General features: G+C 44.9%; 1 protein-coding gene and 1 long non-coding RNA gene across 2 annotated transcripts; one reads left to right on the forward strand and one right to left on the reverse strand.

Annotated features, from left to right (window-relative positions):
- Nucleotides 1-3,173: 3,173 nt before the first annotated feature.
- On the reverse strand, nt 3,174-15,193 carry LOC309326900 (phosphatidylinositol transfer protein beta isoform-like). The gene is made up of 12 exons (XM_081835930.1): nt 15,067-15,193; nt 12,989-13,019; nt 12,083-12,228; nt 11,867-12,008; nt 10,887-11,027; nt 10,502-10,576; nt 8,962-9,045; nt 8,010-8,087; nt 7,040-7,150; nt 6,648-6,770; nt 4,664-4,745; nt 3,174-4,193 (listed from the first exon to the last, which is right to left on the reverse strand). The coding sequence occupies exons 1-11, from the start codon at nt 15,084-15,086 to the stop codon at nt 4,698-4,700; spliced, it is 999 nt and encodes a 332-aa protein (XP_081692056.1). The 5' UTR covers nt 15,087-15,193; the 3' UTR covers nt 3,174-4,193; nt 4,664-4,697.
- On the forward strand, nt 13,040-14,596 carry LOC309327302. Its single transcript, XR_014150494.1, has 2 exons — nt 13,040-13,873; nt 14,041-14,596. It is a non-coding gene; the product is annotated as an uncharacterized lncRNA (long non-coding RNA).
- Nucleotides 15,194-15,822: the final 629 nt, after the last annotated feature.

Here is a 15,822-nt window from a genome sequence, read left to right on the forward strand (position 1 = left end):
CACACAGCTCCTGCCATCACAAGACACCTTTCACAGGGAGCACACCTCGCTTGCTGCATCTGAAGGCTTTCCACAGGGCAAGAATTGTATTTGGGAAGGGAGTGTATGTGTCGGACCCTGGGGTGCCTTTCTAGGAAGCCAGTCCCAGCAGGGTCTTGACATTTATTTTCAAATGCTAAGAAACAGAAAGTGAAATCAGTGGTGCTCAGATGTCTTGTTTCCTAGAGCAGCCACTGTTTCTGAGCAGCAGAGCAAATAGTCCCTTCAAGCACCCTCTAAGATCTTACCATCAGTCGTCGAGGGGGAATTAGGAGTCCTCCTGGGTTCTCCCTACCAGCTCCGAGATTGAGTTTGATCAAATTCAGGATTGCACAATTTGCGCCATCCCACCATGCACTGGCTGGGCCGGCAGGTGCACACCGACTCCCCAGGCATATAGAATTGAACCCCTTGCAAGCCACCATACAAGGAGTGGTTGGGTTGCGTTTGGTTTGGCAATTTGCCCGTTCTGGAGGCATGGCCTAAAGTTGTGCAACAGGATACAGATGGGGATGCAGATGGGAAAAACGTGGCCGAAGAGCACTTAGAACTTGGGCTGCCCCAAAATTTTATTGGTTGGTTCGACCAATTAAATTGGCTTTTTAAATAGGGTAAAACACGTGTGTGCTTTAAATCTAAGCACTTAAACTGCAATCTACAGGCATCACACACCCAGGAGGCACCCCCCCCCCCAATCTCACACAGGAGGGAAACCTTATTTTTAAGATGGAGCTGGCTAACTAGCTAGAAAAGGCTTGTTTTCCTTGTTACTTCAAAACAATTGTTTTGTCATGTGAAAATTTCATTAAGCAGTTCAAACTAAGATCTGGGTGGGATTCCTGATGGGAATAGCACAAAAAAAATCAGGTAGCCGTTGTATGTGTGCTCACAACAGTTTTTACATTGTAATACATCAGTTGCCGATCGCCAAAGAATTGATGCTTTTGAATTATGGTGCTGGAGGAGACTCTTGAGAGTCCCATGGACTGCAAGAAGATCAAACGTATCCATTCTTAAGGAAATCAGCCCTGAGTGCTCACTGGAAGGACAGATCGTGAAGCTGAGGCTCCAATCCTTTGGCCACCTCATGAGAAGAGAAGGCTCCCTGGAAAAGACCCTGATGTTGGGAAAGATGGAGGCACAAGGAGAAGGGGACGACAGAGGACGAGATGGTTGGACAGTGTTCTCGAAGCTACCAGCATGAGTTTGACCAAGCTGCAGGAGGCAGTGGAAGACAGGAGTGCCTGGCGTGCTCTGGTCCATGGGGTCACAAAGAGTCAGACATGACTAAACAACAACAACATCATCGGTTGCAGGGACTGTCTGTTGTTGCTGAACTACAGCTTGCATCACCTGAGGCTATTGGCTATGCTTGCAGGAGCTGATGGGGATTGTAGTTCAGAAACATCCAGAGGACCAAAGGTCTCTTATCCCTCTATACACGGTCCATAGACCTAAGACCTATTGATTTCCAGGATACTTACACCAAGGTAAGTAGGTATAGGATTTCAGCCTTATTTTAATGATCCCTTATAACAAGCATAGGCAAACTCGGCCCCCCAGATGTTTTGGGACTACAGTTCCCATTATCCCTGGCCACTGGTCCTGTTAGCTAGGGATCATGGGAGTTGTAGGCCAAAAACATCTGGAGGGCCGAGTTTGCCTATACCTGCCTTATAAACAAGAATCCCCAATCCATGAAGGAAACACGTTTTTAGAATTTACAGTATTGTTAAATACAAGTTACTTATAAAACTGTTACTAGAGGCATTCCCCTTTCACTCTCAGAATGCTTTTTTCGAAATGGCATTGGTTGACATATACACACGCTATCTAAAAACAAAAGTATTCCCTCCTCAAAAAACCCCAAACAAACCGACTGTCTTATGCAAATTAGTGTTGTTTTGGTCACTCAGTCCAAACCCATTTGATGCATGGACCAATATTTCCTTTAATCAGATGGCAGCCTTAGTTGAAACAAATTTTAAGAGCATGAATTAGTTCTACTGTGGCTTCAGCTTTTGGTCTCTCACTGGCTTGCTCTGAGCTCCATCCACGTATGTTTGGGGTTTGAAGGGAACAGTCAAAAGCTGCAACGTATGACCTTGAACAGGCACCCCCAACCTTCGGGCCCTCCAGATGTTTTGGACTACAATTCCCATCATCCCTGACCACTTGTCCTGTTAGCTAGGGATCATGGGAGTTGTAGGCCAAAACATCTGGAGGGCCACAGGTTGGGGGTGCCTGATCTTGAAAATGCACCTTTTGTCGGATTCTCTTTCTTGCCTTATGTTCTTTAGGGTGTGGTTAGGAAAGGAATAAGGAAGACCTAATGGCCTCTGCAAGCATAGCCAATGGGCTGAGATGGTGGGAGTTGTCGTTCAGCAACATATAGAGGGCCAGAGGTTCCTCACAGCTGGAACAGGAAGGAGAGCTTCTCTTCCATCCTGCTGGGGAAGCAGCAGCATTATTAAGTCACTTCTTGCCTTTCCCCACAGGGAAGAACAGAGAGGTGAGGAAGGAGGACTGAGCAGGTTTGTAATTTATTCTGGAAACTTCTGCATTGGGTACATTAAAAAACCCAACACACACACACACACACACACACACACACACACACACACACCAGCTTTTCTCTAGCCCATCTTATACTGCAGGAAAGGAACAAAATAGGAGACCAAAACCTTTGAGGAAGTTGGGTATGTTTAACCTGGAGAAAAGCTGATTAACAGGTGAAAAAGTAGCCATCTTATTCAGTTCCTGAAAAAGTTGCCACATATGGGGAACATTTGTTCTGTGCTGCTACAGAAGGAAGGCTCTGAACTACAGGGTCTAAGGACAAGCAGGTTTTCGATGAAACATTTAAGAATAACTTCCTGACTGTATGAGCTGTTTGTGAGTGTGAGCAGGCTACCTTAGAAGGTGGTGGATATTCCCAAGGTTAGAGGTGTTCTTGCTGTTGTTTTTTATTAAGCAGAAGCCAGGTAACTACGTTATCCAGATCAGCAAATTTCCTCCACTGACATAGGGTTGGACTTGTAAGATCTCACCCTACTCTATGAGATGAGCCACAGCAGCCACTAACCCTCCCTGGGTCTCCCACCCAGCCCACAACAAGGAAACAGGACCAGAACTCAACTTCAAGTTTATTTATTGTTTTACTTTTTTAAAAAAAGATTTCAGTGTTTTTCTTGCTTAAAAAAAATACTGTTCAGATCCTTAGTAATGCACTATTGGGCCTTAAATGCCTCCACTTTCCCCTCACTTAAGACCCAAAGGGGCAGCTGAAATGTTTCTGAGTGACTCTCCCAAGTGGGGGAAATTACATGCCCTTCCCACCAACACAACGGGGAAATGAGGGACAGCGAAAAGAAGATTAAAATAAAAAACCAACCAACAACCTAGGAGTAGAGTTCAGTGCCACTTAAAAAGGAGGAAATGAAGGGTCAAGAAACAGACCCTGAAAATTTTAGCCACATGTGGCCTTCTTTGGAAAACAGGGCAGGCAAACTTTGCTGCCTAAAACAAATGAGTCAGTTTAGTGGCACGTTTTAACTCCACCATATGGCACGGGAAGAACCGAGAGTGAAACTGCTGCGGTCATTGTTCCCCACAATCCCAGGAGATGAATGTGGTGCTGAAGCAGCGCTTCCATGCCGCTCCAAAAGACAATTTTAAATCCACAGTGAAGGCAAAAATGATGCTCCTTATATAGTTTCACTCGTTCTCTTCCTCCCCACCCCCATTTAGGCATTCCTGATCTTCCTTTCCCTTTGGCCTATAGAAAGCCCCACCCCAATACAATTTCAAATAAGGTTAAGGTTAATCTTATTAATAGTCATGCAGCCCTGCTCCTGCAGGGCAAAAATAAGAGAGACATCCCCACCCCACCCTGGAAGGTCCTTGCCTCCCCCTTTTAAGGCCCCACTTGTGGTGAGGGGGGCACCTATTAATCCATGATCAGTAAGAAGTAAAGGGCAGTTTCCTGGGGTTTCCCGTGCCGGCAGAAGCAGGGGCAGTTTTGAAGACAGTATTTTCGGACCAGAAGGACGGAGAAGAACGGGGACCCATCTTCCCCTCCCAAGGTGGCAAGGGGAGGGAGAGCGGAGTCCCACGAAGAGAGGTCCAATCTCAGATCAGAAAGGGCACTGCACCTGGGAAAGAAAGAAGACAAAAAGGAAGTATTAGCAGCAAAAAGCAACAGCTTTCCTTTTCTTATGTAATGTTCTTTAAAAAGACAAGTTGGCCTTCTCTGCGTGGCAGGAGCAAACAAATGAGAAAGTCTCTAGTTGACCATAGTTTCTGGTTTCATCTGATCCAGGAAACGGTGGTTACCAGCTCCAAAACAAACCCATATATTAAAACCATAGATGTAAGTTGCCTTAATATCGTTGCTTGTTCCAAACGTGGTAACAGTATCTCAAAAGTTTTGACAATACGGGAAACTTTGGTTAATCAGAGGCACCCAGGCTTGTTTTCTCATGCCACAAATTGGCTGGGGGGGCATAGGCACATGCATATCATGGCTTGATGAGGACAAGATATGATCACTGTCTCCTCCCACCCTCACCCAGAGTTTCCACCCATAACTATGTAAAGCTTTCCACTCTCCAATTTCTTCTACCTTGTTACTTCTCGGCCCAGGCAGTAGGGGGCGCTCATTCGTCCCCTGCAGTCATTCCTCTCACAGTGCCCTTCTGGCGTATCTGCAACAAAACAAGATCCTTCAGCAGCTGGGTAACTTCCAAGTCTTACATGGTGGTAGTACTGGCTCTGTTTACTTCCACATGGCCTTGCCAGAAAGATTTGCCAATAAATTTAATAAGTTTTTTTTAAAAAATCAATAATCAATTACAATTGCATTTAAATGCATCAGCATATTACCAAACATTATAGGGTTTGAGGGTTCAAAGCATATTTAATACTCTCTGGGCAAGACAGGAACCACATTTAATCCCAAAGTGCAAAATGGGATCTATCTATAAACAAAACACTTGTATGTACCAGTTTTTCCTCCCTTTTCTTTTAAGGAGGAACAGATTCAAATAAGGGCAGGACTCCTATATATTTTGTAAAAGTTGTATAGAAAAAGTTTTTAATCATCAAAAAATAGAAAGTAGATATTTACAAATATATAAAATATGTTTACAGAAGCATAACGTATTTATGTAACTATACATTTACAGGCATTAAAAAACTACAAATTGAGGAAACAATGGTAAGCACATTAACAGTTAAAAATTTTAAAAAGAGGGGATTTTTGCAGCGCATCTCTTACAGCAGTGGAAAAAACCCATGCCTACCAAAATATCTTCTTCCACATTCATATCATATAGGACTGTCACCCAATTGTGGAAATCTTCGTGCCTCTGTGGGGAACTTTTGGTACTCCATTTGCTGCTGAACTACAACTCCCATCATTCCTCACCACTGGTGATGCTTGCAGGGGCTGATGGGAGTTGTAGTTCAGGAACATATGGAGGGCCAAAGCTACTCTCACCCTTATGCAGATCAACTGAGTTTTAAAACTGAATCTACATAAACTTGCATATGACTAAACACTTTTGAAGAAGGGAAAAAAGTATACCCGATTTTAGATGGCATATGTATAGGGTGCATAGATACCTATAAGTTTTAGATGGCATATGTTTTGGAAGTGGAGTCCCCTCCTGTGAGAGACTGAAGAGGGAATGCCTCTCCCAAGATGGGGTCTGCCATTGGCAATTTTCACATTTCAGGATTCGAATAAGGGTTTTCCGCTTCTATATTAGTGGATTAAAACCACATCGACTAAATAAAACCTATGGCCCTAGTTGGAAACTCCTCCTCTTGTCAGAGGATCTGTACCTACAACAAGTGTGCCATAGGGACAGCAAATTTAAAACAGGAGTACCGATCATCACTCAACAGAACAGTGGCAGTGATTTTTTTTAAAATCCTGCCTGGCAGATCTGCGTAGCAGCTCGGCTCATTGAAATCAACAAAGCCTCAAGGCTAGCTGCAAGAAAACAAACAGGAAAGGGTTTTAACTAAGCCTCTACAAGTGGGAACTGAGCTGGCCAATGAAGGCCTTTTTGGGAAGGGAGTTTCACAATAAGGAAGCCATGAAAAGAAAATGCCTGGCTGCTTGACCCCATCCGTCTTACTCTCCAACAACAATGACATCTGAAGCAGGCCACCCAATAAATGATCTCAGAGATCAGGCTTGTATGGGCAAAGCCATCCTTTCAGACCCAGTGACAGGGAAAGTTGTACAGTGGTACCTCTGGTTACGTACTTAATTCGTTCCGGAGGTCCGTACTTAACCTGAAACTGTTCTTAACCTGAGGTACCACTTTAGCTAATGGGGCCTCCTGCTGCTGCCGCGCCGCTGGAGCCCGATTTCTGTTCTCATCCTGAAGCAAAGTTCTTACCCCGAGGTACTATTTCTGGGTTAGCGGAGTCTGTAACCTGAAGCGTATGTAACCTGAAGCATATGTAACCCAAGGTACCATATGTACTTCTGGCCTTCCACCCACAAGAGTTCAAGCACAAAAGTAAGGGAAGCTCTCACAACCCAAACCGAGTGCCCCTTGCACCCGCAAACCTGGTTCTCTGCCCCAAAATACCTCATCAAGCTCCCTCTGTGTCTCTTCCTCCATCCGTCGAATGTCAGCCATGGTTAAATCCACCCACTTGTCCAACCAGCAAAATAGCTGCCTATGGAAGTTGGTAAAGAGGCGTCTTTCTTGCTGTAGGAAGAGAAAAAGGCTTCAAGAAAACAGGATGACAAAAATGCAAGAGACCTTGAAGTGGGGATAATAATCTACACGCTCTCTTTGAGCGTGGGCTGCATTCTGCAGAGCAAGCTCAAGATGGGTTTTTTTACCCTCACCTCTTCCCACCCCTAAAAAAACCTCAACAACGCTGGAGAAAGTCTCAAATCCCATTTGCTAATATTGCTCTGCCATCTGTTACTATCCAAGCAAGCTCCAATGCAGATCAGAGCCAGTAGCCTTACCTTTTGGATAAATTTTTCCACTCGGCCCTGAAGACCCCACCAGCGGAACTTCACACTCACAAGTTTGTAGGCACACATGTGGGGGCAATCTTCATTGTTGGCTAGTTCCCGCTAATGGACGGGAGATAGGGGGAAAGGGGAAGGGGGAGAAAGGTAGAAGCCAGAAAGATTAGGCCTGGAGTTGCCGCTGAAGTTTCAAAGCAAACTTGTGGAGATTTCTCTTATAGAAGAAACATCTGAGGGGGATTTGCAGGGATGAAAAAGAGATTTACCCTTTTTTATATATTTCATTTAGAAGTATTTACACCATGCCTACTAACCCAAGTTCTCGAGGCGGCTTGCAATGTATTTAAAACACAATAGAACAGACAGCGATACAGACGCCTTTGCCCTGATTATTCTAAGTTTCCCCCCTCCCCTTGTTCTCCAGAGTTCCTACAAATGCCATTCTGCAGCTGATTCTTCAGGCTGTAGAAGCAGATGGGTGTTAATTCCACATGGGTAAGGGCATGGAGTGACTGCTGTTTATGTCTCTCACAGCCCCAGCCCTGGCAGCATTAATAGAAGGTGGTGGGTGCAGCACCTTTCAGTATTGATAAGACCCAGCCCCGCTCCAAAAAACCCTACAGCCGGTTCATGCACCCAGTGACCACTGCAACATTTGCTTTCTCTCTTGCTGCCATGACTAAAAGGTCACAGACAAGGCTCTGTCTTTTGGGTCTGGTGCCACAGCAAGCGCGCATTTTGCTTTGCTAAGATGAAGCCTGCAGACCCCTGGGGTCACACCACCACCGCCAAAGCCTGCCTTCAGAACAACAAAGAGGCCGAGATGTATGGATGGGAGGGAGCAGGACACACTTACGGGCTGGTTCGCAAGTTTTGCTATCATCCGTTGATGTATTATTTCATTTATGAATTGCATCCCATAAGGCGTCTTGAAACAAATTACAAGACAGGGGATTGGAAGTACCTTCCAGTCAGGACCAAGAGGCCCTCTGCCCGTCTTCAGTGATTTGAAAAGAGCCGGGTCTTCATCTGGCTTGTAATCCTGAAAGATAAGAGAGCAGAGATGAGAATGTCAGCAGTATGAGATACAGGGGGGCAGAGCTGGATAAATGCCATGAAGATCTTTGTTCAGCAGGTGGAAAGGCAGCCAGAAAGGGTAGATTCCTCTTGACCCAAAAACAGGGCCTGATAGCATCTAAAACCCAAGAGCCAGCCCTGAAAGCAAAAGGGTACTATTTTGGATACTACGAGCAGTGCAAAAAGTTGAGCAACAATGTGGTTTTAGTGGTACCAGCCATCACCACCACTACTGTTACCTTCACTCTAAGGATGTAGAGAGAATGGACTAGTCACTTGGAGGCGAAGAAAAAGTGCTCAGCATATGCTCAGAGACAAGCTCTCCACCCAGGGGCCTCTCCTCACTCAGAGCGGGGGATCTCCTTTCATCACTTCTGTAGGCCATGGGCCAGCAGGAACAAATGAGATCACAATGTGGAGCCTGGCCAGATATAAGCAAACTTCCTTTCTCTGTCAATGTTGGGGGGATAAAGGAGGGAGAAGGAAGAGGAGCGAGTTGTGTGTGGAAATGATGGCCCCTCAGGCCAGGTAGTGGTGGGCAGGATAGCTGCAGCCTAGAATTTCTGGGGTACTGTTCTCCTGAGCTCTCCCAATCTAGAGCGATTCGAAAGAACAAATGGTTCCAAGTAGGGGGTTTGCAGATGCTACAATAATCAAAAAGATTCCCTTTGTGCTCACGGCTTTCACACTCCAGAGCCACAAAGGGATCCTTCTTTCCTATCAAAAGCAGTCGGCTGGAAGGGTGCTTTCCCTCCCAGAATTCCCCTGCCTTCTGTGTCATGTTAACCTTTGCCAAACACTCTTCCAACTGCCAGACAAAAACCAAGGTTGCTTCTTACGTCATCCGACACTTGCGTCCGATCAGCGACATCTATATGGACCACCTCAACATCTTTCCAAGTTTCCGCATCGAGGCTGTGGACCTGGCAGAGATAAGAGTTTTTATGTCCTCAACCAAAACAAAAATGGGAGTCGCCAGCACTGAAAGTTTGATTGGGCTTTGTTGACTTTTTAATATGCTTCCGTATTATGATATATGCTTTGTACTGGCCTAAAGACAACGAGTGTTAGGCAATCAATGTGTTCAGTTTAATAATAATTATAATAATGTATTTTACATCAAAACACACAAGATTTGGGTGGGACCTTAAGAGAGCTGTGCATAAACAAATGCCAGCAAACCTCAAAGAACTGAAGCAAAATTGTAGATTTGGCCAAAACACCTCCACAATTATGTGAGAGATTGATATAGTCATACAGAAAATGATTACTTCAAGCTATTGCTGCTAGATGTGGTTCTAAAAGCTCTTGAATCATAAGGTGTACTTAGTTTTGCACACATGGCTTCTCCATTATGGCTTTATTTTTGCTAAATAAATCATGACACAGAGTAATATGTCATGTGTTGTTCTTCACCTGAGGTTGTATTTACCTAATTTTAAGACCTGCTAAAAAACAGATGATTGTTATGTCTTCATATGTAAAACCACAGAATTCAATTTTCTCATGACTGTATAGAAATTAAATAATAACATATGTAACCCAGATTTGCTTCAATAAAAATCACAGAAAAGTGTAATACCTTAAGATTGCATCTCTCAATACTGCCAAATATTTCAGTCATTTAGAAGAGAAAAAGACCTCTGTAACCCCAAACTGCATCCAACAGTTAATTATAAAGCATGTTTCTCTTCCATACAGTCTCCTCTAAAGTGCTTTCAAGATCTTTGCAAGAATAAGTGCTTTATTGCTTATTATATATGCAATGGAACCTTAACAAAGTCTAAATTATTTATCCTAGCTGGTATCTTTCCTGGATCTGAACTGATTCCCTGTATGTGGTGCTATTTTAAAGGCATTTTTATGTTAATTTTTTTGTGTTTGTTTTGTATTCAGTTGTTTTTAAGGCAGCCCTGTTCAGGGAAGTTTTTAACGTGTGATATTTTATTGTATTTTTGCTTTCTATGGAAGCCGCCCAGAGTGGCTGGGGAGGCCCAGCCAGATGGGCAGGGTATAAATAATAAATAATAAATAATAAATTATTATTATTATTATTATTATTATTATTATTATTATTATTATTATTATTATTACATATGCAACTATTTTATATATGCCATTGTATTGTAAATCACTTCAAGGTGCCTCACAGGAAACAACTCATAAGTGACATAAATAAGAACAACTATTCCGGATACAAAATATTTTCTTTGTGCAGAAAGAAAAAATGCTTGTTAATCAAATACCATTCTCCACCCCTTAATAATAAAACAGTGCATCTGTGCCCACGGTCTTTCTATTAATAGAGAGTACAGTTCAGCAGGACTTAGGCCCCCTGGTTCTGTGGATAAAACGTGGTGTTTCATTCCAGTCACTTACATTGTCTTGGTCACCTAAATCTGGTTTGTGCCAGGTTTCAATTTTGATGAAGAAATCATCCTTCATATATTCATTCTGTCCAAAAAGGAAAGGGTAGGGAAGAGAGAAGAATGGTTACCCAGAATACTTTGTGGTAACAAGAACACACGCAGACCTAAAGCCACACATGACTTGAGCAGACATATTACCCAGAATGCTCTGCAACATTCTGGGATGTGGGTGTGTGACTCATGAGAAGTGGACTTCATGGAGTAAGAGGTGTGCCATAGCTTACTGGAGATAGGAGAGGGCACAGATGTACCCAGAGAATCTGAGGAAGTTGGGGTTCACTGAGAAGCCCTGCCTGCCCACCTACCCACAGATGTCCCTTCCCCAAGTCACTTACCGTAATAACTGCAGCAGACGGGACCACAAGAAAGAAGAGAAAGACAGAACATGTTAGTGCAGGAAAATGAAAGGAAAAACCTTCCCTAATCAGCTTGATATAAGTCTTCTCTAGCCACAGTTGCCATTTATGTAACCCAAATCACACAGGACAGTTTTAGCCCAATATATCCAGCAGGTTAGACAAAGTGTGGAGAAGCTATTGTCCTCCAGTTGTTGCTGAACTGCAACTCCCATCAGCTCCAGCAAACATGGCCAAAACCAGGGATGATGGGAATTGTAGTTTAGCAACATCTAGAGGGCCAAAGGTTTCCCACACCAGTTTTTACTGTCCCTGAACTCTGATAATATTTCCTGCTGGCCTGGACGGGGCGTGCAAGTTTGTGTAGAAACCAACTGTACAAATGTAAAATTTGCATTTGTTGGTTCTCCCACTTTTGCCTCAGGACACACCCAACACCGTCCAAAGAAAGTTGCCCAAATGAGAATGTGGCCCTTGGCCTATGAAAACTTTCCCAGCACTTGCTCAAAATGAATGTTTATTCAACCTCTGTTCTGTGGAAACTTGAGGTTCCTCCAGCCTGTGTCAATGAGAAGAGCAGTAATGTATGAAAAGAGTTTCCCAATAGGCTGCTTGTTGTAGGAGTCTGCTGGGTGCTTTTCTAGGTTATATACTCAGCTTAAGAAGAGCAGTGATGAATGGAGTGTACAGCACTTCCAGAATCTCTGCCAAACAACCCCTGGATTTTTGCCACTCAGCCATTGTTCAAAATGATCGTTCAAGATAGAGAGTTTGAAAAAAATGACAATACTCCAGACAAATTTGTTCCCCTACCAAAGCATCTAGGTAGGACAGGGTTTCGCAAACATGGGTCTCCAGCTGTTTTTGGACTACAACTCCTATCACCCCAAGCTAGTATGACCATTGGTTGTAGTCCAAAAACAGCTGGAGGCCCAAGTTTGGGAAACCCTGACCTAGGGAGTCCCAGTTACAGACATAGCCCCTTCTCCCATCCCTCTCCCTGGCTCACCCGTTCGACAATAGGGATAGGCATTCCAGGCTCTCTCGTGAACAACTAGGGACCCCTCAGGGGCGAACATCTTAATGAATCCAGGAACTTTGCTGCAAGAGAGAGAAAAACAGGGCATCAGAGGAAGCCCATGCCTTTGGATGCCCGTGCCCAGGAAAGACCTTACCTCTGGAGGTGGTAGATCTTGTGGGTGAACTGCCCCCGTTCCCCTTCACGCTCGTAAGGTTCATTTTTTAGCACCTCAATCCCTTCGCCGCCGCCAGTGTTGTTCTTGCTGGCTTCAGCAACAGAGAATAACTGCCCCACCTGATACTGAAGAGGGAAAGAACAGAGGTTGGAAATGGGCATTTTAAACAGGAGATTCAAGTTCGACATGTCCCAAAGGGAACTCGTCCCAGTTCAAATTTGTCCCTTTACAAAACAAAGTAGTTGCCTTCAGGTCACAGTTCCAAGTTGATCCAAATGATCCTCAAGAATTTTTTTCTGTATTCAAAATGCTCCTGTGCTGAAGTATAAAATAAAAGTATAAAATAAACTTAAGATGAGAGTCTATAGAGTGAAAAGCACAGATGAGAGAACGAACTTGGAGATAAAACTAGAAATCATTCAAAGTTCTAAGCCAAAACAAATTTAATTCAAGTTTTGATCACTTGGCAATTCTGGAAACTACTTTCAGATGTAGTTTAGAGACTTTTGAACTAATTTGATGAAGTCTGTTAAGCTCATTCCAAACACTGGGAAAGAGAAGGGGAAATACTCCTGCCCCATTGGCCTTCAAATAGGGCACAGGACTTGGGGACAAGGAAGGCCATAGGAGTTACTTGGCAAGACCTGCCTGCCCCAATTACTGCTGGGTGGAGAGGGAAAGAACAGGGAGCCAGAAAGAGAGACAGAAAAGGGCAATGCCCTTTTGGTTTTTGGTTCTGGCCCCACCTCTGAAAAACAGGAAGAAAAGCACCCCAAACTTTCTGCTGATTTATGCCAACCCATTATTTCCCCCCTCCCATTGATTAACTAGGGGGTCAGCAAGGTTGCACACTTCCTAATACCACTGCATGTAAATGGAACTTACCTCCTCTACGGAGCAAGGCAGCACAACCCGGCTGGTTTTGGAGGATGGAGATTAAAGCAGCATGGGGGGGGGGGAGAGAGGAAAGAGAACAAGAGTTAGAGAGGGGATCCTCCAGTGCCCAGGCCCTCACACTCCACTGCCACATGCACCAGATAAAAAGCACATACACACTTTATTCACCCTGGAATGTATTTAACAGACCATTCAACCAAGACCATTTATAAAGCACTACTGTTGCATCTGAACTATCATCATTATTATTATTAAGTTCTAGAAAACTGCCACTAAAACTAGTCTTAAAACAACTTACAATATGATATATCAAAGTGTACAAAAATTTAGAAACACCGAAGAACAAGCCACAATGTAAAATGCAGCTTTAAATAACACTGAATAAATAAGCAAGCTTATCAAATACCACCAGAGGCCTGGAAGCAGAGGAAGACCTTACCTGGTGCCAAAAAGGTATTAAACTTGACACCAGGTGGGCCTCTCCGGGGAGACCAATCCATAGATGGGGTGGGAGGAGAGAGAAGCCAAAATGTCCTTTCCCTTGTTGCCAGTCACAGAACCTTTCCTGGAGGAAGAGGAAAGCCTCTGATGACAACCACAGGGCATGTGTTGGCAGAGGCATTCTGTTAGGTATTGGAGAAGCTTTCTAGGCTAAAATCAGAACTTTGAATTGGTCTCAGGAACCCACTGGGAGCCACTGCAGCTGGGGCAAATGAGAGTAATAGGTACTTGTTGTCTGGTGCCTATTATCAGTTTGGCAGCTGCACTGAACACTCGCTGCAATTTCCAAACAGTCTGCTAAGGTGAGCACATATATAGCACATTGCAATAACATACATATGCAGGACCCTGGTATCTCAAAACTTGAAGGCCGTGTACATTGTATACCTTTAAAGTACCATTAGAAGCACACGTTCCTTTCAAAAAACTATGGGAACTGTAGTCCATTGAGCGTTGTTGGGAATTGCAACTCTGAGTGGTAAACTACAGTGCCCAGAATCCCAGGGAGGCGGGGGAGATGTGCTTTAAAGGTGTTGCAGAAGTTTCGCTGAAATCGAAACACAAAGCAGATTGTCTTCTTTGCCCTGAAGAAGAGCACACGAATATGCACAGAGAACCTTCCTAAACTCACAGAGCAATCCTAAACAGGCCTATACAGAAGCCTTACTGAATTAAAAAGGGCTTTCTCCCTGGAAGTGTGTGGCATCCCTTGAGGCAATGTTATTGTATGTGCCAGATGAAATAAGTTGGAGTGTCATCTCCCCACCCCCAAGGTCTTTTCTCCTACAATTCTCCTCCAACAAATGCCTCAGCCAGCTTTAACAAAGATAAATCTGCTGCTGCCAACTTCCCCTGAAACAGTGCCCAGCGTGATTTGCGGTAACACTCTGAAACTGCAAACATTTTGTGCTTCCTCCGACATAAGTTCCTGGAAATCAACAGGCCTTAGTTTAAAGAAAGTGAGCCGAGCAGTCAACAAAAATTATGACGGATTCAGGGATCCGAGGATGGCACTTCTCATTTGTTCTCCTCCCTCGCTGATTATTCTATTGAGCTTTGGTGAAAAAGCATGGGTGGAGGGTGGGGAAGAGGGGGGGGAAATACATCGAAATGGAGAATAACGGTATAAACTATAAAGCAAGCCAAGTGTGGAGGCAGCCAGGCCGCCTCCTGTCGGGAAAACATGCCGGGTCAGGGACCCTAGATGGATTCCAGGACTGGGTGTGCGAGAAACCTCCTGGCAGGGTAAGCCGAATGGGCCAAGGCGACCCCCCACTTCTGCTTTTCAGAGGGATATGAGAAAGCGCCGCCCGTTACATTGCAGAAACAAAAGGCTCCATTCATCCCAAATATCAGATCTCACCCAGCGCACATTATTAGGCGCTCTAAAACCCCCCAGCAAAATACAGAAGGAAGAGCCGTAGAAAGGGGCAGCCATATGTAGACGGGTCCCTTGTCTATCGCCCACCCATTTTTAGGAAAGCCCCCTCCCCACTGCCTAGTAAACCCTTCCCCTGTCCTGCCCCACCCACGCTGGCGCCCCCCACACCCCTCCCAGTACTCACAACTCTTTGATCAGCACCATCCTCCCGTCCCTCCGGCACCCTGCACGCCAAATGCACCAGCCCTTTTCTTCCTCTTCCCCCCTACCCCGGCCATTGACGCCACTTCCGCCCTCACTCTAGCGCCCGCTCGCCCGCACCTGCCCGCGACGACGCCACTTCCGCCCTCACTTGGGCTTCGCCCGCGCTGGCGGGAGCAAAGGCCGGCCACGTTGGGGAGGAGCAGGTCCCCAACAGGAGCAGGTCCCCAACAGGAGCAGGTCTTGATTGACACCACAGGGAAGCCGGGGAATGACGGGACGCTGATTGTTGCATTGGACAGAAATGTCCACTAGGGGTCGCGCTCCAATCGGGCGTTCGGAATCGGCTCTGTTGAGAGTGCTTCCGAGATATGTGCAAAGCGCCTTACTAGTCGTATTTGAGAAAGGGCAAGATCACGGACCTCCTGACTTTCATGCCTTTCAAGGGCTTGGTACCCCACGCGAAATTGATCCTTGTCCCTTCTGTTTTGAAACTATTCACTGAATATACTTTTTCCTGAACCGTGAAAGGGAAAGGAGACATATTTCGAGGGTGTCCTCGAAATTCCTTTAAATCATGGGCATAGCCAGGATTTATATTAGGGGTAGTAGAACTAAGCTGTTGGTTAAGTATTTCTATTTATTTACTTTATGGGGGGCAGCTTCCCCCTGCCTACCCCCTGCTACGCCCATGCTTTAAATGTTCACAATGAGGCATCTAATCATAAGCCTGCATTTT

The sequence above is a fragment of the Podarcis erhardii genome, assembly GCF_964252035.2.
Source record: "Podarcis erhardii genome assembly, chromosome: 13".
Taxonomy (NCBI): Eukaryota; Metazoa; Chordata; class Lepidosauria; order Squamata; family Lacertidae; genus Podarcis; species Podarcis erhardii.

Bases quoted from the DNA above. Each gene is read 5' to 3' on its own strand.
- LOC309326900 (XM_081835930.1), bottom strand. From the start codon at position 15,086: ATGGTGCTGATCAAAGAGTT. The intron at 12,009-12,082 runs GTAAGGTCTTTC...TCTCTCTTGCAG, and splicing joins AAGATCTACCACCTCCAGAG to CAAAGTTCCTGGATTCATTA. The intron at 9,046-10,501 runs GTAAGTGACTGG...TATCTCTGCCAG, and splicing joins ATTTAGGTGACCAAGACAAT to GTCCACAGCCTCGATGCGGA.